We start from the raw sequence: 23,458 nt of genomic DNA, 5'->3' as shown, positions 1-23,458 counted from the left end.
AACTAGAAAGACCAAAAGTCGGGGAATCAGCAAGACAACTATAGTATGTATTTAATAAACTGATTTATACATACATTAATTGGTTTATTAGAAAACGCAATTCCCTAAATGAGGGCGCCACTGGTTCGATAGTCTTGTAATTGCTAACATAACTTGATAATGTCTTGTAAATTTAGACATTGGTTATTTAACACCCAAAATATAACTAACACGTACCTATAAACATTTAATGAAAAAAGAATTTCGTAAATATAACAAACTTAATACAAGTAGGTACCTTATAAAATAAATTAACTAAAACTAAACATATAGCTCAATAGTGGGACCGGATTTTTGCACTAAAAGTTTTGATAATTCTAAAGTTGAAAAAGTGATACTTATCTGATATAGGACATATTTTTAAGCATATATGCTATATATGATGAAAAGTTAGAACGAGCGTTAGATATAAATTAGGTATTTATATATTTTTAGTAATGATTTTTTAATATTGAATTAAAGTGCAATGTTTAAGTTCCATTGTTTATAATATGTATGACGCTTTATAATGTAAAATTATTAGAATTTTTTTTAACGTGCTTCTTTGTCGAACTACAATTAGCTTATTATTTTGTCGATATTGAATTAAAGTTTAATAAATCCACAACAACATATCTAAATTTATAAGTTAATAGGCAAGCTAAAAAGCTAGAAGAATAAGATATATGCTTTAGAATTAATATACGTTTTTTGTCCTATAAGATCTAATATTGAATTAGAGTCTGTAAAAATAAGTCTATTACTATAAAATAATATACGCAGCCATATTATGGAAAGTAAGAAATTTCTGTGTGTAGCTTGCATTGTAATAGTAAAATCTAGTTAAAAAGGCGCGAAATTCATACATACGCCGCGCTGGTCCGTCAGTCGCCGGCGCGGCGCTCGAGAGCCTATCATAGCCTACCTATACCTCGCCCCTCGCCCCACCTCCCGCTCAGTAACACTGTCTGTCTTTTCTTATCATTCATTTGTTTGTTTACCGTGCACATATATAAATTAGATGCGGACATTACGTGAAATTAAAATATCTTATTAAGTAAAAATACCTACAGCTGGTCAATCAGATCTTGTCAGTAGAAAGAGGCGGCAAATTTGAAAAATGTAGGTGCGAAGGGATATCGTTCCATAGAAAATTTGAATTTCGCGCCTTTTTTTAGTGACAAGATTTGCTTGACCAGCTATATTTCATTATCTTGACTAATATTGTAATAAAAATGTACAAGATATTCACAACTATTTTTTACTATACATAGTTTGTCAAAGGACTGTCTCATTTCAAACATAGACAGGGAGAATCATCATACTATCTTTGACTTACACTAGTACTAGCACCCAAAAGAAAAGGATGAATATAGTTTTTTTGTTTTTATTTACTGACAAATTGGTTTGACCAACTATACCTATTTCTGGTTCCTATTGTCATGTCCTGTCCTATTCAACGTCAATATCATAATATGTATATTATAAACCAACTGATCAATATTACACGGTATACATCCTGAATATACAATAAGGTAAGTGGCCTCACTTACCTTATTGTATATTCCGTGTGGGCCGTATATGCCTATATACAGCCCACCTTAAATTAAAATGGTTTTTTTTAATAAACAGGATATGAAGTATGAAAAACTCACTCAAATAGGTTTCTCATTTATTTAAGTTTCTTCATTATACCAAAATAGTTATAAAAATATTACGATACTCTTGGAAAATATACCTTTTATAAAAGTCCTATTATGGGCCTTATTGAACACTACCAGTGTATTACTTAATCCCGCAAAAAATAATCATTTTGACAGTAGGTAATAACAGATTTTATTGTTTTTAACTTAAGACTTATACATATACAAATAACAATATTTGATACTTCATAACAGGAGGATTTATTTATAATAAGTGAAAATAATTATTTTGGGTCTTAATAACTAAAGATATAAAAATTGTCTAGTTTACGCGAAAATAGTAGGTAACTAAACATAAATCTTTATTAGTTACAGTAGTCTCATCTTTTAACATCTGGGGGCACGGCAGTGCCCCCGCCAAGACGAGAAAAGCGCAAGGGCACTATCTACCTTTTCTCGAAGCGCTTCGTCGTTTTTTGGAACCCTCATAACTTGGGGTTGGATTATACCAGATAAACAAAGTTCTCGGACTTATTAAGCATATCAATTGCATAGCTCTTATACTTTAGATTTTATTCATATCTAAAAACTTCGATTTCGTCACTGACTCACTCACTTGATGATCATCAATACCGGGTACTTCCTGAAGTCCTCTAAGAAGCTGAAATTTGGTATGTAAGATAGTTTTAGTACACAAACAACAAATAAATTCAAAAAAAAATTATCCCTAAGGGGATGAAGATGGGGTTTAATTTTGTATGGGAAATCAATAATCGCTGAACCGATTTAGTTGAAATTTGGTATGTAGATAGGTATTGTCATGGGGAAGGATATAGAATAGATTTCAACCTCAAAGTTTACCCTTACGGGGTGAAGGCAGATTTCAACCCCAAAGTTTACCCTTACGGGGTGAAGGGTTATATGGGGAATCAGTAAGAAGTACATTGTGTAACAGATGCCCCCAGATACTTATTTCAGGATTTTTAATAGTAAATCACCCCCAACCCTTTAAATTAGGGGATGGAAGATTGTCATAAACAACTTACAAAAAGAAGTGAAATCCCATCAAAAACATTTTGATGTACAATGTTGCCCAAACGAAACCATAAGGCTCGCACTGTCAAAAGTTATCAGATCTCTTGCCAAGCTTCTAACTCTACAAGCCCTCTAACTTTACTAGCTCTACACCAAAAGTGTGTGGCTTGGCCGTTTCGTTTCTACAAGAACTATTGTATGTAAGTATAATACAAAAACCGCCCAAATGCGAGTCGCACTCGCGTTCCAAGGGTTCTGTACATTACACAATTTTTAACTATATATTTTTTTAAGAGAAAAGTGAGTAGTCTTTAAAAAACCCGTAGGTATCGGAAAACTAGGTACTTAAGTCCGACTCACGCTTGACTGCACATTTCTAATAGGTTTTCCTGTCATCTATAGGAAGAGAGCTAATATGTGTATTTTTTTCATAATTTTAGACCCAGTAGTTTCGGAGATAAGGGGGGAGGGGGGAATGGTCATTTTTTGCGTATTTTCTTAAATCACTTCTAAACTATTTATTTTAAAATTATGAAAAAATATATCTGAGATTCTTACAATGAGCCCCTTCGTTTGATATATATATATATATATATATATATATATATATATATATATATTTTTTTTTAATTTATTGAACAATAAGCTAAATAAAGTACATTATTATTACAAGACCCATCGTGGGCAAAACCTTGAGGAGGTTTGTATGCCGATGGGGAGTTCGAGAAAATAACATGACAATATACATATCTATCTTTCTACTAATTAAAATTCTAACAAAATTCTCTTATATTATTTCATATTCTAATTCTCTTATATTAATTATAACAAGATATAGTTTTTTTTTTTTTTCTATTTATCATTCATCTCAAAAGTGACCCCTTTATTTGAATTTCTATTATTTACTTTACGTGTATGTCCTTGGGCTAGAGACTTACATGTGTATACCAAATTTCAACTTATTGGTGCAGTAGTTGCGGAGCAAATAGGCTGTGACAGACGGACAGCCAGACACACGAGTGATCCTATAAGGGTTCAGTATTTTTCCTTTTGAGGTACGGAACCCTAAAAATAATGAATTTAATAAATTTTTCACCTTATGCCCATGTGGCGGTAGCGAAACAGCCAAGCCACATATTTTGACTAAGGTGTAGAGTTAGTGAAGTTAGGGCTTGTAGAGTTTGAAGCTTGGCTCGACAAGAGATCTGACAACTTTTTGACAGTGCGAGTCTTATGGTTTCGTCTTAGCAACAAAATTTACATGAAAATGTGTTTGGTGGGATATTTTTTTACAGTAAAAATATTTAGTCGTAACAGTAAGTATTATCTTTTAACATAATTTTTACAGTACATCTGGTGCTACATTACGACCGGTGCTATAATAAGCACGTTAAAACACTCCCTTTGACCGTGTTTTAAAATTCGTCACTCGTTGCAAAATATCTATTTTTCGCAATTCTATCGTAAAAGAAAAGAAAACTAACGAAGAGGTTTTACGCATACGAGGGCCGCACTGAAAGTTTTGCGTAACTTTTGAATAAAATCATTTATAACCATAATAATACATTTATTGCTTCTCAAAATGTTTCCCTTTACATTCTATGCACATATTCACTCGCTCAGACCATTTTTGGAAGCATGAGGCCCAATCACTTGACTGCATGTTTTCGACGTGGTGATGAAACGTAGTAACTGCCTTATCCGGGGTCTTAAATGTCAAACCCCAAATTAAATCCTTAATTTTGGGAAATAGATAGAAGTCACAGGGTGCAATGTCTGGATTATAATCCGTATAAGAGACATTTTCCACGTTTTCGTAATGAAAAAATGTTTTTGCCTTTATTGCGGTATCGGTGGACGCATTATTATGACGCAGGAGGATGCGGCTTCTCGGTCGTCTCTCGCGGTCTTTTTCAATGACTGCGGGCACACAAATGGTAGTGTACTACTCAGTATTTAACGTTCTTTTATTATTTAAAAGTACGGTACAAAAAAGTCGCGTTTAAAAAAACGGACGATAAAAATGTTTGGCAACGCTTTTGGCTTGTTGAACTTCTATGGGCCTCCTGTCACCTTCGAAAGACCCATTGACTGGACTAATGCCTTTTTTCCGGATCGTAGCAGTAAATCCAGATTTCATCTCCTCTAACGATGTTATATACAGCATTTGAACTTTCTTGCTTGTACTTACGCAGCATTTCTCGGCACCAGTCAAAAAGTACCTGTTTTTGGACTGAAGTTAATTCGTGAGGAATCCAAAGACAACAAGGCTTCCCGACTTTTAAATATTCTTGTAAAATCTTTTGTATTTGTCTCATACCTATCCCTAATTGTCCTCAAATTTCGTCATAGGTGATTCGTGGGTTTTCTTCAATGAGTCGTCTCACAGTAGCCACGTTTCCTTGAATGATCGCCGTGGACGGTCGACCTTCACGAAAATCATTATCTAGAATAATACTGTCTCTACTAAATTTACCATACCAACGCCTCACGATGCTCAGATGTGGTGCTTCAATCCCAAAAGCATTTTGAAGGCAAGCACTACACTCTTGCGGAGTAAGCGAACTTTTAAAATCATAACAAAATCATAGCTCTAAAAATATTTTCGCGTTAAAGCCACGTTCAACGCACTGACTTACTTTGACAAGCCATTAAAAACAAAAGACGATCGATTTGTCGCCAACATTTGTCACATTCCATAATCAAAAGCCTGTATTTTTTTTAAATATACAATTCATAATTTAAATGTTTACCAGTGGCCAGTAGTGCAAAACATTCAGTGTGGCCTATGTAGTAGGAGAGAGGAGGAGTTTGTTAAGAACTATAGACAATAGAAGAGGAAGGATGCTTGGGCACCTGATACGACACGACGAATTTATCAAAAATATCATAGAAGGGAAAGTTGAAGCAAACAGGAAGAGGGGAAGACCAAGGAGAGCGTACATGGATCAAATAAAGGAAAAGATCAAAGTCGTGTCGTATCGGGCTGTCAAAGAGAAGGCGGAGGACCGCCAAACATGGAATTTGCTCCACCGACAAGAGTCATACTCTTAAATATATGATGATGATCGTAAATACCTACCTATGTATTAACAAAAAAAAGTCACTTGTAATTAGTTACTGCCTTTAAAAAGTATAAGTGCCTCAATGTTATTAGACTTTTTGATTCTTTAAAACGTCTTTAGGTCAATAAAGCAAGTGAAAAATTATTAGAGTTAGACCAAGAAAAGTCTGCAGCAATTTTGACAGCCCACGCAGTGCAAGTGTTATTTATAAGTCATAATTTCATAGAAGTTTCTTCAAATCGACCTTATTAATAAGAGATTAAAAATATTGAAAATTATCTTAAAATATTTTAATCTAATATTTCATCTCATACGTTCAATAAGGCCCGGGACTAGACCTTTTTACCTGCACTGACAGTGGGCCTTCTTAGCAACAAGTACAAATTCAGAATAATTGGGAATAATAGGGAGCAACTGCTATTTTTGAATGCTGGGCCTTGTTACCCGCCGGGCCTCATATGCCTGCACCTCATCTACCTTATTTATTTGTTTTACAAGGGGAAAAGTTGTTGATTAACCGCTCGTGCTAATATTGATACCCAAACAAGCGAAACATTTTTTTTTATTAAATAGGAGGCAAACGAGCAGACGGATCATCTGGTGGTTAGCGATTACCGCCGCCCATGGACACCCGCAACACCAGAAGGGTTGCAAGCGCGTTGCCGACCTTTAAGATGGGGGTCTTTGAAGGTTTGAAGGTCGTATCGGACAGTTCATTCCACAGTTTGGCTGTTCGAGGCATTCACAAATTCAAACATTCTAAAATTGAACCACGAGCGTAGTTAGTGGTTCGTAAAGTTGAACCTTGAGCGTAGTGAAGGTTTCAAGGGACGAAGGTTAAATAAAATTTTCACCACATCAGCTCGTAAAGGCCCTCTTGATTGTTCGTAACGGATAAGAAAAGTGGCATTTAATTTGATGCAAATTTTGAGTTGTTACCGTAGGTAAATTGGATCAGTTGGTTGGTAATATTGACTTTAAAATGATAAATATTGAATAACGTCAGTTTGAAATTGATTTTATGATAAAGTAAATATTATCGGAGATGATCGCTCTTAAAAAATATATGTCGCTAGTCATTTATAACCTAAAAGCGCCAAATTACGCAAAATTATATTGAAATGACACCTGTGTATTGAATTTGAAGAATACTTTAACAAGGGTAGTTATCTGTATGACAATGCACCTAAAATAATTTTCAAATGTATCTATTATTTCTGTACTTAACACGATAACGAATTCTACGTAAACGAAACCGCGGGCAATCCCTAGTACATATAGAAATAAATAAGGGAAGGTAAGTTTTCATTAGTGTACTGTGTAAAATAACTATTTACCATTGATAATAATTTTATAAACGCTTTGCGTATTTTTAAGGGCACCGCGCTAACCGCTAGCCGCGACCGTCGATCGCTGCCTCCTGCCACGGCGCACAGCGCGGCGCGCGCAAACGCCGCGCGTTTGAAATGTAACTTAATATAAGCTCGGAATGCATACTTACGTATCAGTATTTAGTGTCGCCGTGATTTTATATTTCTAATCTTTTGTGTGAGAAGTAAGATCTTTATTATGACCGTGTAATATTAACTCTACAAACTTTAATTCAATATTGGCTATACTGCTTAACGAGAAATCAATATCTAGACAAGCACATTGTCTACATTTCTAACTTTTTACATGTATACTAAGTTGATAGATAATATCGTAATTTTGCAATATCAGCTACTCTAATTCTGTATTTTCATAATAATTCCTGTTTTTACGTTCACCAGAAAGCAGCTGTTCCAGATTTCTAAAAACCGAATAGTGTGAATAAATTAAAGTGTTATTGAATATGTTAAAGTTTTTTGTAACTTTAATTTTATATTTACATAGTTATTTAGCAAAAATTAAAAATTTAAATATGGCCGAACGCTCCACCTAAAATTTTCTAACTTTTTACATGAATGTTATTTAACATGCTTACAATAACATATCAAAAAAGAAAAAACTTTAATGTTATCAAAACCCATTTTTGTTCCACCGCTGGTCTAATAACAAAAAAATAAAAATCCCTAAAACCTACCTTCTAAGCCTAGGCCCCTCGGCAAGGTGCCCATCGCGCAGGCAGCATTCCCGCGCTGTATAGCGATGGCAATCCTTTGCGCGAGAAAGCTGCCCGCGCGAGAGTCCCCTGTTGCCTCCCTTAACCGCTTACCGAGCTCCTTAAGGAGCCCACGCGCTCCTCTAGGAGCCCACGGTCCGAGTGTCTCGACGCCAAAAGCTACGAACTCGTAGTTGGCGCCGAGACAGCTGTATTTAACTATTTATTTTTAAAAGAGGATATGGCATAATACGTTTATATACTTTCTTGCTGGATTCGTCCTTTTCGGTTTTCACGAGATTCTTATTATTATTATCTCCTTTATTTCTCTTTCAGTAAACTTAGGTTATTTTATAATATTTTATTATTATTCCTTTATTTATCTGGGGTCTTGGGTTAGGATTTTACGAGTAAAATGTGAGTTTAAAAGTACAATATAAAATCAGTTACAAAATCTTACAATAAATATATAAAAAACCTAACCTAGGGTGCCGCCGGCAGCGGGGCAAGGCCCAAGCTGCCGGTGGTCAGGGCCGCAGAGTGAGGAACCTACCATATTTATAATTATTATTAGGTTTTATACTACGTCGGTTGTAAACAAGCATACGGGCCGCCTGATGGTAAGCAGTTTCCGTAGCCTATGTAACGTAAGCAACTCCAGAGGAGTTACATGATATTCACAGTGCCCATACCTCTCTTTTGGACGTACGTAATAAGGACATACCCGGATATGGGATATAATAATATCAAATCTAGATAAGATATGTAAAAAAATTGGCATCTACGCAATAGACAAAATTAATAGGCATATTAACATGTTTTGCAAAATATTGGCCCTGACTTATTTTGTAATATCCATGAACTCGTTTTAAGTTACAAGCTTACAAGAAGTGTTACAACTCAGAACCGAACAGGATTTTGTTTTGATATTTAAATATCCGCTCTCTGTGTTCAAGGTTATGTTTTGCGTCAGATATTTCATAATTCTACAGGTTCTAGAGCTTTAATTTTATAATGATTTGACCTTACCCTTTTTTTTTAATTAGCCTACTTTGGTGTCCCACGGCTGGGCAAAGGCGTCCCCTCGGTATCGACCCACATCGGCATTTTCCCACCATTTGGGGTAGACCTTATACCGATGACCCTTTAACAAGTTAAACAGTTTAAAAAAAATACATGACTAAGCAAGCCTTATTATCTGTATCGGCTATCGCCTTTTTAAAGTCCTAAAAATTCACAAGAGAAAATAATACAAAAATATGATGCAATAGGGTGTTTGTGTAAATGTATGAATGAATGAATGAATGAAAATATTTATTTCAGGCAACTAGTGGCCCATACAAAAAGAGTGGGGGTAAAGGGTGGCGGTACAGCTACCAACAGTTTGGTACTGACATAACGCTAGCGTGAACGTAACTTACTTTCTATGCATCTCGCTCGTAATCGCATATTAGTGCGAATTAACTGTATGATGTCCACAGAAATGTATAGTAATAGTTGGTAATAGTTATTTGTTTTACAAGGGGGCAAAGTTGTTGTTTAACCGCTCGTGCTAATATTGATACCCAAGCAAGCGAAAGATTCCACAATTGAACCACGAGCGTAGCAAGTGGTTCGAAAAATGGAATCTAGAGCGTTGCGAGGGTTTCAAAGCACTAGGGTTAAACAAAATTTGACCCCGAGTAAAACACAACATTTTTCACCACACCAACCCGAAGCAAATATTAAATGTAAAATATCACACAAAATCAAACCGAATCAAATCCAAATTAATGTTATTAAATATTTATCATTCAAAATCATCATTTAAAGGTCAACTCTACCAGTAAACATAAGAAAACAACTCAAAATTTGCATTTGATTACTTTGCCTCACATGTGAATAAAATGAAACTTTGCTTTTTTGAAGTGCAAAGTAAGCCTTTCCGAGATGGTGTGGTGAAAATAACTTTTTATAATGCCTCTACTATCAGTTGGCAGAGTATTTTTCACTTACTTTCAGTGAATAAACGTGCCGTGTGTCACGTTTTACGTTTCTTTACGGTCTTATGTACCTAACTTCACTCCACTCCAAACGATGTTGTCCCTTTCTAAGTATACTATAAAACAGAGCAAGAGTTATATCGGAGTTTTATACAGCGCCTCTAGGATTCACCTATAGAACTAAATAACAAAATTGACACATTTTCTCACGTCTACGTAATTTACTATCTATGCATCTCGCTCTCGCATATTAGTGCAAGTGAGATGCACAGAAAGTAATGTTACATATACTGATGGTAGCCGTGAATATGGAGGGTAGAGGTAAGGATAATCCTTTATGACTTTATGAGAAAACTCCTTTATGGGAGAACATTTGCAAAAAGTGGGTACGCTGTCAGCTATTATAATTTTTCTAAATCTCTCCAGAGTAGCGAAAAAAAGAAAACCCATAAACCTAGTTTTTCATTGTATCAATACCGTACTAAAAATCATGGAGAATGGAAGATATTCGTATTTACAAGTGGAAAAACGTCTTCTCTTTTTGTATGGACGATTACGTAGTATACTTCCCTCTTAAGGTTTTTGACGGACACTTTTTCATTATTAATTACATGGAGATTGTATTCCTTACCTCTACCATCCACTAAGAGCATTTAGAAGGGAGATGTCATCGCTGTCATTTTCTTTACAAAACAGTCTGCCGATTTTTGCGGGGGAGGGGACGTCAAATGTATTGCTATTTCTACATGATTTGTACGTAACGTACAAATAGCCATGTCAGTCCATACAAAAGTTTGCACAATTGTGTTTTTCGGCAGAGGGGTAAGTAATAATGTCAACAAAAAATACCTACGAGTATACCTACGAGACTACTACGACTATGATATTTGATTTATTCGGTTGTCAATATAAAACAAATGTAGGTGTTCTTTCTTCCCGTATGAGACGCCATTACTATGTAGTCTTGCTTGAGATTAATAAACATTACCTATATGGTGTTAAAACAAGCTTTTCTTTCCTGCTTGGAACCCTAATCCTAAATCCTAACAGTAAGCACTCAATGGCCACTCCAGTTATTAAATGCTCTAAGACCAATTTTGTCACTTTGTTACTGACTCAACCTTCATTCTACAATTTTTTAAAGATTTGACGTTGCCATAGTTACGAAAATAATAAACACATCAATGTTAGTAAACAATGTATAAATTAAAATATATTGTATTCAAGACAAAAATTGCAAAATATGATAATTACGTAAACATCATTAATAATCGAGTTAAAATTATGACTTTGCGTGTTAAAAAATAGGAAGCAAAGTATACGGCGCGATTATACAGGCTACTTTTGGCTACATATTTATTACCTATGATGAAAATAGTACACACATGAGAAGAAATCTTAAAATATTAAAATAGGTATGTATTATAATGGGCCGCTTCAGTCCGCATCATGACAGCGGCCGTCTCCTACTGCTAAGTAACATTATCTAATAGAGTGTGCGGAAAGGGAAGAGTCGTGAAATTTAGGGGAGCCCATACATTATACCTACGACTCTTCTCTTTCCGCACAGACCCTACGTATGACCTTAATAGCGATCTTAATTTTATAGTACCTATATGATCTCGAGTATATTTCAGTGCCAAGCGCCCCATTTCCAATACAAAATGAACCCACGCAGCGGGTTTTTGGCAATAAATGTGTTTTAAATTTTCAGATTCTGAACCACCAGCAAAAGTTTTTGAAGAAAGTTTTATATTTCCTGTTACCAAGTTGACATGAAAAACGAGTACCTACCAAACACAATAATTTGAACAACGGAAAATAAAATAATACTTACTTAGTAAAGAAAAATAAATAAACTCACAGAACATTTGTATGTTTTATTTTATTTAAGATAATAATGCTTAATAAAATACGTAGCAATTCTTGTGTAAATATTCTTACTATGTGTATGTTCTTACTATGTGTTATGTGCACCCAGCAACAAAAACAGCAACATGTCTATGTACCGCTCCTTGTATTGAGCCTTAATTGTTAATACATATGTAACTTCTACATGCATACGCATGCATACATGATGCAATCCGGGTTTTCAAGGAAATGTTGTTTTCAATCAGCTTCTTGCCTAAAACCAAAAACTGCTCGTAAGCAATGTGATTTTCGCAAATGTAGCAGTAGAAATAGAAAAATATGATGTCAAGTATAGCTCATTACCTTTGTACTAAATCAGCCTTTTATTGAACTATTAATTGATTTATCCCTTAAAGTTTTGCTTGAAGTTCACATACTGTTATAAATTTATACATATTACGTTGAAAATTGCATTAATATTCGTGAAAAATCTGCGTATTTGTTGTGTTTACAAGTTGACAGAAATGTCACGTTGGAAACGCACGTATTTTTCCATAACATCTGTCACGTTTACTCGCGTAAAGTATTTACGCAGAATAATTCTGGCTCAGTTTTCATTATATAATTAGAAAGAGAGCGTTTTAGGTGTGAAGTTAGGCAAGTATGGAAAACTCGCGTAAAAACGTTTGTAACTCATGGTACAAATTGAAATTTTTAGTTCTTTACGTGACCGGTAGAGGCACTGTACAATTACTCCATACATTTTCCTTAACTTTCTCACTATCTTCACTTCTCACTGTCATTCACGGAACTCATAGTAGAGCTATTAACTCAAAAGTTTTTGACCCTAATCGTGTAATGTGTTTATGTAGGTACCTACCTAGTCACTACTAGTACTAGGTAATTAGGTTCTAAGAAATAATAAAGATTGTTATTGCTCAGTTAATATCTCAATTTGAATGATAGATAGATACGTAGATACAGTTTATATAATTGCAGTTTTGAACTTCACCTGAACCGTGAGCCGTGACCCTAAAGGTGACATTCCATTTCCAACTGCAGCTGCAATACTGTTCATTTTACTATGGAAACGCGTCGCTGTCACTGTCAATTTCCATAGTAAAATGAACCCTTTAGTACCGTTTGGTTAACCAAAATTTCGTAACCAGCTACAAAATGGGAATCAAGATTACGAATAGGTATTTTTTTCCCGTTTCGAAGCTGGTTACCAATTTTTTGTTACCAAACGGTACTAAAGGAAATGAACAGTATTGCAGCTGCAGTTGGAAATGGAATGTCACTCTCAAGGTGACAGTCCATTTCCAACGACAGCTGCATTACTGTTCATTTTACTATGGAAATTGACAATTACAGCGACGCGTTCAGTACTAGTAGTGCAGCTGCAGTCAGAAATGGAATGTTACCATAAGTGTAAGGCCTGAGTGGACGCTCGAGTTGAGCGTGCAGCGGGGCGGGGCGTGCGGCGTGCATGTTAAACAAATGGAAACGTATAGGAGCGGCCTTAGTGCACGCTGCTCAAATCACTTGTGAGCCCGACGCCACGCTGCACGGCCCGCCGAACGCTCCGCTTCGAGCGTCCACTCAGGCTTTACACTAAGTATTATCCTTATGGGAAAAACATGGCCCGAAGCGGTGAAATCTTTCATTTTTACAAGCTTTTGTTTAACTTGCAACGTTTGTTTAAAATTAGATCCGCTTTCCAGTATTCAATTGATTTGAAATTTCACATACTTACATGTGTAAGTTGTAAGTCCGGTTTCCTCACCATTTTTTACTTCATCCAAAAGCAACTGGTAAATATCAAATGAAATTTCGTACATAAGTTCCGTAAAACTCATTGGTACGAGCCGGGGTTTGAACCCGCGACCTCCGGATTGAAAGTCGCACGCTCTTACCGCTAGGCCACTAGCGCTTCCCCTTCCCTTATCCCTTCGCGCCTATATTTTTTATGGCTCCTCTACACGATGGCCCAGCGCCGGCCACTCCACGGGACGCAGCCATGCGGTAGAATGAGACAGCAATATCACTTGCTCCCTCTAACTCATAAATGCGTGCCTTGGAGTGGCCGGCGCTGGGCCATTGTGTAGAGGAGCCATTAAAATTTGCCTCTCTTTTCTACTGACGAAAATGGCTTGACAGACTATAATTTGCATTTTCCAGTCACGGAGTACAGCAAAATGCCAGAGCTGTATCACATGGACGACTACGACACGTGCGTCATGGAGCCGGGGGGGACTTACTGCCTGTTCGACGCTGATCTCTACTCGACAAACAACTCCGAACTCATGCAAATGATCAAGGTAAGTTCCTAAGCATGTATAAAGAGTTGGTCAAGAGCCTAATACGGCCGTATTCGAACTTCAAGATATTCACAAGAGACGGCACGTACAAGATTCATTCTAGATACGTTATAAGTAGTTTAGATACCAACTAGGTCTCTTTTGCAGCGCAATTCGGGCAACCAATGACACTTTTACGTTAGATAGAGTAAGATATCTATAGTTCGTTTTTTTTAGCATTAGAAAGAACTTGCAAGAAGGTAAGCGATCTTGACATGTCTTTTAATTGAAAAACGCTTTATAATAATATAAAACTATTACTTATGAAAGCGACCGGATGAAGTTTTATTCCAACCGGCACGTATGGAGGTCCAAGGGGGAGGCCTATGTTCAGCAGTGGACGTCTTATGGCTGAGATGATGATGATGATGATGATGACTTATGAAAGCAAGAATATAAATTATCGTATTAGATTAATAATTGTTACGTATTTGCCGTAACTTATTTTTTAAATGTGTTTTTCAATTAAAAGACACATCAAGATTGTTGACCTAATTTCTAATGCTAAAAAAAACGAAGTATAATAGATGAGAATTGGATCTCTAAGTCCTGTGGAAATCGTTCAAGAGTATCTCCAGATTCGCTCAAATGTCAAATTTGACAGGTTAGATCTTAAACATATCGTTATCGTATCTTGGTGATATCTAAAAGATATCTAATAGATGTCTATTTCAAAATCCGAATCGGGCCCATAGACGTAACGGGTGAACGGAAGGCTGGAGCTTACCTCTCCTCGCCCAACGCATTGGCGTTGCCATTCATATTGTTATATCGGCGTTATTCATTAAACGCATTACAAGATTTACAAGCCTAAATTAGCTATGAATCGTTTGTCTTTATCTTATGTATTTGTAAAAAAGGGACAAAACATTGTAACCTATTCAGGCTCGTAACGTTTTATGAATAACCCCCTTATTCATAAACGTTTACTAAAGTTAACAAGCCGATAATAATCGTTTGTCCCTTACCATCATACCAATACGTCGGAAAGGGACAAACTATTATTATCGGCTTGTCATCTTCAGGAAACGTTTATGTATTCATTATTCTTATTAGGGGTAAGTCTTTACATTCATTTTATACAAAAGAATTTGCTGAGATAAAGTGCGGCTATGTCACTAGTAACGCCATCTGTGTCTTTGTGCATGAAAGGCTCACTTTCTTTGCCTTCATATGGGCACACATAGTCGAACAAGTGTATTTCCATCCTCACATCACAAGGAGTAGTACTTAAGTGCTGGGAGAGATGGCGCTGTAATTAAAATACATTCATTATTTTAAATTTATAATTGACTAGCGAAATGCGTCGGCTTCGCATGGATTAACAAAATATACATCTACACCTTCAAGAATCACTCTGTTGATAGGTGAAAACCTCATGAAAATCTGATCAGTAGTGTTTATCTCGTACATACAAACGCACACACAGACAGATGCGGCGGGGGATTTATAATATGTTGTGAATTGACTTCTACCAACAATATACCTAGTTATAATATTTAAATCTATCGCGTTTTGTAACACATTTTACCTCTGTTATCAGCTGGTTATTAGTTATCAGATAGCCGCAACCAAATCAGATAGCCGAAACAAGCGCTGGTGGCCTAGCGATAAGAGCGTGCGACTTTCAATCCGGATGTCGCAGGTTCAAACCCCGGCTCGTACCAATGAGTTTTTTGGAACTTATGTACGAAATATCATTTGATATGTGCCAGTCGCTTTTCGGTGAAGGAAAACATCGTGAGGAAACCGGACTAATCCCAATAAAGCCTAGTTTCCCCTCTGGGTTGGAAGGTCAGATGGCAGTCGCTTTCGTAAAAACTAGTGCCTACGTCAAATCATGGGATTAGTTGTCAAGCGGATCTCAGGCTCCTATGAGCCGTGGCAAAATGCCGAGATAACGCCAGGAAAAAGAGATAGCCGCAACCACGACCAGTGAAACTTGTGTCAAAATGTCGGTAAATAAAGGTAATACAATAAATTCGCGATCGTCTCTACTAACAAGTTATTATACCGGTTTTGAATGTATAATTGATTAAGCGACTCTGCAAATGCCATATAGTCAATACATAAATCGCGTTAATATCCAAAATCTGACATTCGGCTCGATTCGGAAAATGAATTAGATTTCTAGTAGACTTCAACAAGTTACGACATGGATAATTTAAAGATATTTGTAAGATAGATATGTCAAATTTGACGTTTCCGCGATTCTGGAGGTCCTCTTGAACGATTTCGACAAGTTATGACCCACTCACATGATTCATGCAACTGTGGTTGCGAGCTGTCACCCTTATTTTCACATAATAATAGAGGTCACTGAAAAATATCAATCATGTGAGTGGTTAGATATCCAAGTCACATCTAGTCGATATTGTCGTGAATAAAAAATAATAATTTAAAGTAGCGTGACATTGTAGTATATAAAAAATAATAATGTTTTGAATGTTTAAATAGTTAATGGGAAAAATGCCTCGGATAAGATCCGCAGTAAAACATTGGACTATTGGAGTACAAGGGTCCTCTTGTTATTCTAACCTGGTTAATGGGAACTTGGTAGGATATTGAAAAGATAAAACCAAATACCTGACATGCAATTTAATATATCCTGCTAAATAATTACAAGGCACTCCGCTTTAGGGCGGGTGCTACTCAAAATAAATAAATAAAAATAAAATAAAAATAAAATGCATTTATTTCAGACAAACATAGTCCATATTTTGTTAGTACGTACATTTTACACTTTAAAACTTATAGCTAAGGTTAATAAACTTAAAATAAACTTAAATAACTATCTTAGGTACTAAAGAAAGGTGCAGAGAGGACCAGTGCCTTATCAGGCCACTGTCCCATCTGTCAGCCACGACGGCCAGGAGACTGTGGCGGCTGTCACGCACCCTGCGGAGCGTCGCGGCGCAGCGCTTGCGCAGCGTCGCGTGAAATCCGTCCACATGCGCGTCGGCAAACATACCCGACGCGCTACAGTACCGCGGCAGCCGCAACAGTACCCTGAACGCGTCATTGTATTGTACACGCATGGCGTTAAAAGCCTTTTGCGTGTACCTAGTCCATAAGCTGCAGGCATACAGCGAAGTACAGTATGCTCGAAAGAGTGTTATTTTAACTTGCGCTGTACACCTGCTGAACCTCCGGGCTATCATGTTGGCCCTGACGGCCAGTGCCCTACGCTCGCGTTCCATGTCCGCGTCGTCACGCAAGTCATCGGTAACCAGGTGCCCGAGATATTTAAATGAAAAAACCCTTTTTAATTGCTCACCATTCAAAAGAATGGGTGGAACATGAGATGGGCACTTGTTCCCCGCCTTAAATACCATGTACTCACTTTTGAGCACATTGTACTTCAGGCAATGACTTCGGGCATAGGATTCGCACTTCTCAATCAGTACACGCAAACCACCAACCGAGGGGCTCAGCAGTACCATGTCGTCAGCATAGCTAATGTTATTAAAACAAACCCTATCTATGTGACAACCAACATGCATACTACTAAGCCCACCGATCAGGGCGTCCATGTACAGATTGAAAAGCTTTGGGGAGGTCAACCCCCCCTGCCTCACCCCGCACTCGAGTCCATACTCGTCGGACATCACGTCTCCCCAGCGAACACTATTTCTCTGGCCAGAGTACCAACACCTAAATATGCGTGTAAGTTCTGGAGGAAATTGCACTTCGTCAAGTTTTTTCCAAAGTAAATTGTAATTAACGAGATCGAAGGCTTTACTAAGGTCTAAAAAACACGCATAAATAGGTGTCTTTCTACGCGTATAGTACTCAACAGCCTGCTTCAAACAAATAATAGCACTTTCGGTAGATAAGCCTGCACGGAAGCCGAACTGCGCGTCATGCAATTTCAAGTACTTATCTAATTGTACGTTGAGCAAGCCGTCGAGCACCCTCGCTACGATTGTTGCCAGAGAAATAGGCCTATAGTTAGCACTATCCGAAATGTCACCCGTCTTATTTTTGACAATAGGTATTACAATAGTTTTTGTCATAAGCGGTGGTAGATAAGAGTGACATATGCATAAGTTGTACAACATTGCTAGTACTCGAGGCAGGTGGGGCCCGGCAAACTGCAGGTGCTCGATGCTCAAGTGGTCGTGACCGGGTGATTTACCCCTTTTCATCGATTTGATTATTTTACTTACGTCACTAACGCTAAATCGGGTCTGTGAGTCCCCGTCCAGTCTGCCAGCATCGGGCACCTGCAGCGGCCCGGCCTCGCCGACGTCGGTGGAAGAGCCTCTCACATTAAACTGATCCATAAACATATTAGCAACACACTTAGGATCCGAGATACCGTTCACACTAACAGACAGACCAGGCCTAGATTCCAACTTTTTTGTGCACTTCCAAAAGTTTCTAAAATCGTTATTTCTATGGTGAGTGGCAAGCAAATCCATTTTAATCTGTTCTTGATGTTTTTGGACCCACCTTAATCTCGATTTAAATACTTTCCGACTGTGACATCAAAAACAGGTCCCCCCCTGGGCTTACCATACCAGACCCACTCCTGGAATCTAGCCCTCGCCTCCCTGTGCGCATCGCTAACATGCTTATTCCATCCTATTACCTTCTTTTTACCATTGCCTGGTCCGCTCGTGACGGCCGTACTGTATGAAGAAGCTTCGCATAGCGAGGATATTATTTTGAGGTACATATTGTCAAGTATCTTGCAATGCTCATGGTTGTCCATACAGTATCCGTCACAGCAGTCCGAAAGCTCAGAAGGAAAATCAATAGTCTTTAATAGTTCATTACATTTATTCATATAATTATCGATTTCATGGGAAGTTCTCTCCCCCCAAACAATATTCTTTTTATTCGAGATGACACTGTTATCCTTATTATTATTACATATGTGCTTAGATTTAACCAAGTCAAGATTACATTTTATTACAATGGGATAGTGATCTGAACAATACACATCATAGTCGATGTAAACATCTATAATAGTGCCCCACGCAGCTGTTGTGGTTACGCAATGATCTAGCCATCGTTGTGAGCCGTGTGTTTCACTTAAGTACGTATGCGCGCCCGAGTCTATGCCTAGTTTTACGGTATCGGCACAAATCCACCCCTGTTCCGTACAAAAACTAAACATCTCGACCCAAAATAACTCACCCGGGTGCGCGTTGAAGTCACCTAATATATAAACATTTTCAACGCAATTTTCTTTTACAATAGCGTCTATGACACTCATACACTGCACGAAATCAGGTAAGTTATCCACACCGTTGATTGGCATGTATACGCAGAACACTATTATATGCCTATCGCCAGAAGATATCTTAACCGCACTGATTCTATCATTAGCCCAAGAAAGATACGCTTACGTTAAACATTAATTAGTAATAGGCAATTTTTTTTTTATTCCTGTTCTTTAGATCATTTTAAGATACTTTATTTTCGAATCCAACCAACTTTCCCTCCGGAAGTAGGTAAAAAAAAATAGTTTAAAAAAAGAGCCGTTCTTGTTTGTTAAAAATAGTAATAGTATTTTTAGTTCGTAAACGTGACGAAAATAATATATATAATGAGTCGACAATGGAATCGGTCAAAATATTTACACGAAAAATAACTAATTCAATAAATTGCGGGACCTCACGGATATACGTCGTAACTTGATATAAAAAAAAAGTTATAATTAAGTCTTTGATTTAATTACCATAAAACTACTTCATTAAGCTATTTATCCGAGAATCCAACATCAATATTATTTGTATCACTTTTATATATATTTACGCCTTAAACGTGCTAGAAAAAATGGTTATAGATATAATTTCTAGCAGACTTTGTTCTGATAACGTTCAAATTGATATTCAATACATAATCACACTAAAACATGGTCAATGTAATAAATAAGAGCAATTTAACAATTTTGCTAAATGAAACTACCAAATTTGAACTCTGTGCGCTAATGCTAAGGATTACATTTCCTTGCGGCGCGCGGGTACAGTTTCAATGCGGGCGGTGGCGGGAGTTCGTGCCAAGGACGCGTGGATAGTATGTAGGTAAGTATGTACTTAACTACAAGTTGCTACAAGTGACAGGCCAATTCGAACGTGCGCGGGCGTCCCGCTCGCACCAAATATTTGTGCGGCCAAGTCTGAGCGAAATGAACGCGCGCGTGAATGATAGCTAATTAAAAATAACTGATATAATTTCCAACATTATTTTAATATTGGTTGATGTTCAAATTATACACGTCAGTCGTCAACGTTATGACCCACTACAAAAATAAAAATTTCGCATGACTATCGTTCTTATTTAATTTCAGAATGGCATAGTGTGGAGTGGCATTATAAAAGGAATACTTATTATCGTAGTCATTTGACAGTTTTCGTGACACTTTCACATTCTGTCACAGCGAAGTGTGTAGGCCCAGTCTTTAATTTTATATTAAAGTCTATCCAACAACTTTGTCAGTAGAAAAAGGCGCGAAATTCAAATTTTCTATGAGACAATAACCTTTCGCGCCTAAGCGTCTGTAGACTTTTTTTTTCAACAAACGTATTATATTGACTATTTCGTGCTCTTTCTATTCATAACTAGTTTACGTTCCTAAGTTTCAGAAAGCCCCCTCTCGCTGTCTGCGAAAATCGACGCCACACTCGCGTTCGCGGCTTCACGCCGCGATTCGCGCACGAGTGTGGAGGAGGCTTAATAAGTATAACATAGTATAATAATAGTCGACGCCAAAGATATGTTTACACTTTTGCACCTTATTCCTTTGTAATAAGGCCAAAAGTACGGCTTTAAAATGACAACGTTTTACACAAAAATAAAACGCTAATTACATAACTTACCATATTCGGAACCTAAGAACAATATTGAGAGTGGCAACACTGTCACAGGAGGCTATTCATAAATTACGTCATTTCAAATTTGGGGCAGGGGGCAAAAATCGTCAAAAATAGATGACGTCATTTATGGACAGCCCCTAGGTCGTATTGTCTTCTTCTAGCATATACGTCCCTCTCTCCCCCACACTCCTACCACACAGGCAGGTTGCTTTGTCAGTTATACAAGATAAATTTTCAAGTCATTGTCTCAAAATTATACATATGTGCACCATGCAGGATTAAAACTTTAGGTTCCGAATAGAGATGCACCGGATATTCGGTTATTATCCGGTATCCTATCTCGCCCTTATTTTAATATCCGGCCGGATACCGGATAGTAACTATGCTTGATATCGGAATATAATCGTACTCGATTATTATTTTAAAACAATTTAAACGTTCCATTCACTAGCTCGCGCACTAATTTCTTAGTGATAGACCTATATGAGTCCGTGCAAAAGTTCATTACGAAACAGGGCAAAACTTCCACAATGCTCACCTGAAAAATCGGAATGTAGGTATATTTCCGCCGGCCGAATATTCGGCGCCCGAATACCGAATATTCGGCCTATGGTCAGGCCGTATATCCGGTATCCTGTATGCGGCCAAACAACTATCCGTTGCATCTGTAGTTCCGAATATGGTAAGTTATTTAATTAGCGTTTTATTTTTGTGTAAACGCTGTCATTAAACAGCTGTACCGATATTCGGAACCTAAGAATAATATTGAAGCATGTTTGTTATCGCCTGGTGGTGGGAAGACGCCAAACCAATGTGATTATACATATCCTATGATATACTTATTATGTGTATGTAATATAATTATATTATAAATGTAGTACACCCTTTATTGTAACACCAATGAGGAGAGAGATATCTAGTAAAGTATACAATTTGATAGGTACATTTTGTATAATTAACATAGGTATATATGCCATTAAATAAATAAATAAATACTATAGGACAATTTTACACAGATTGACCTAGTCCCACAGTAAGCTCAATAAGGCTTGTGTTGTGGGTACTAGACGACGAAATATATAATATACACATATCTATAAACTAGACGGGCCCGCGGCTCCGCTCGCGTAAATGAAATATAGAGTTTATCTTATGTTTATTTAACTGCCGACATTACTATGTACATAATAATTAATAACACAGTCAGACAGGGTTGGATATATATGCAACCTTGCCAGGGTTTATAACTGTGATATCCCATTTCTTATTTAATTGTAGTCGTTACTTGGATAACTTAATTCGCAAATTTCTCAAAAAATGATGTGATTTGATGAATAAAAGGCAAGATTGTATCTTTTCATCTACGTAGGTATTTGTGACGTTCCACGGCAAAAGGTACTTTATGGCGGCTGCCGATTACGTCGCATAGCGCCGCAATAATATTGGAGCGATGCTATTATTAACGAATAATAGCGTAAGCGCCAACCACCATAAGGTACGTTTACCTGTGGGACGTCACATTTATAACAACTTGTTTCAACATAAAATTATTCTTTATTTTTATAAGCCTAGTTCCAAAACGTTCATTAGATTAATTTCCGCCGTAAGAATAATATGGACGATCACCGCCCATAAATCGATAATCGCCTTTTCATACAAACGTAGTCCCCATTTCCCTTTCTGGATATTAACATTACTTACTACGGCTACGGTGATGCAACGACCCAAAGTGAGTCCTGGCCTCCGACTCCAGATCACGCCATGTTTCTTGGTCTTGCGATAGCTCTCGCCAGTCAGCATGGCGGAGGTTGGGCAGGTCTAGAGCAACTACGTCGTTTCAGCGGTACCTAGGACGTCCATCGGCTGTCTCCCACTTCGTTGTCCCAAGTACGCTCTCGGCACGATCCTCTCCCATTCTCTTTGTGTCCGAGCCACGGAAGCTCAGCCGCTTTGGTCTCTCCAATACCCAAATATATCGCCAAATATATCGGAACACATTTTTATTATTTCTATGGCAACAAAGTTATATTACGATATATTTGGCTACTTTAGCCGTCACTATCTATTTCATACTGACTGTACATTTGCTTTATGAATGTGTAGTCGCCATTAGATATATATCGTAGCCACCAAGGTCGCTCAAAAATATCTGAACATACACTTTGATTACATTATACATAATTTACATGGTTCAGATATTTGTGAATACCTCATCCGCTCCGATATATCTGATGGTGACTTTCAGCAAGAAGAAAAATCTTACCTGGTCGAGTCGTATCTTATTACGCGAGAAAACAATTCCCGAATTGATTATATCTCTAAAGTCATCCCTTGAACTGATGGACTTCATATTAACGTATCAACTTTTTATTTTTGGGCTTTCTCGGCAGCCCTTTCCCCGGACGAATGGCAATGGTTGCCGAAGCCATAAAAGTCATCTGAATAATATAACTCGAAAATAAATTTAAAACAACGAAATGCAAATTATTAGTAATATGACAGAAGTCATTCGTATGGGGGCTACGAAGGTTGACATTGACAGCACTTTTTATTTTACTTCGAGTAAAAAAAGCCGAAATCACTGCATACCAACA

At 37.3% G+C, this 23,458-nt stretch overlaps 1 protein-coding gene across 1 annotated transcript in view; it reads left to right on the top strand.

Annotated features, from left to right (window-relative positions):
• LOC134671691 (nose resistant to fluoxetine protein 6-like) overlaps window positions 1-23,458 on the top strand; it is a 50,924-nt gene that overhangs the window by 1,409 nt on the left and 26,057 nt on the right. The window contains exon 2 of the mRNA XM_063529517.1: window positions 13,859-13,998. Within this exon, the coding sequence (XP_063385587.1) occupies window positions 13,859-13,998 (140 nt within the window). The remainder of the gene's footprint in view (window positions 1-13,858; window positions 13,999-23,458) is intronic.

Source organism: Cydia fagiglandana, chromosome 16, assembly GCF_963556715.1.
Source record: "Cydia fagiglandana chromosome 16, ilCydFagi1.1, whole genome shotgun sequence".
Classification (NCBI taxonomy): Eukaryota; Metazoa; Arthropoda; class Insecta; order Lepidoptera; family Tortricidae; genus Cydia; species Cydia fagiglandana.
The sequence above is the reverse complement of the archived record's forward strand: the minus strand, read 5'-3'. Positions and strand labels throughout refer to the sequence as shown.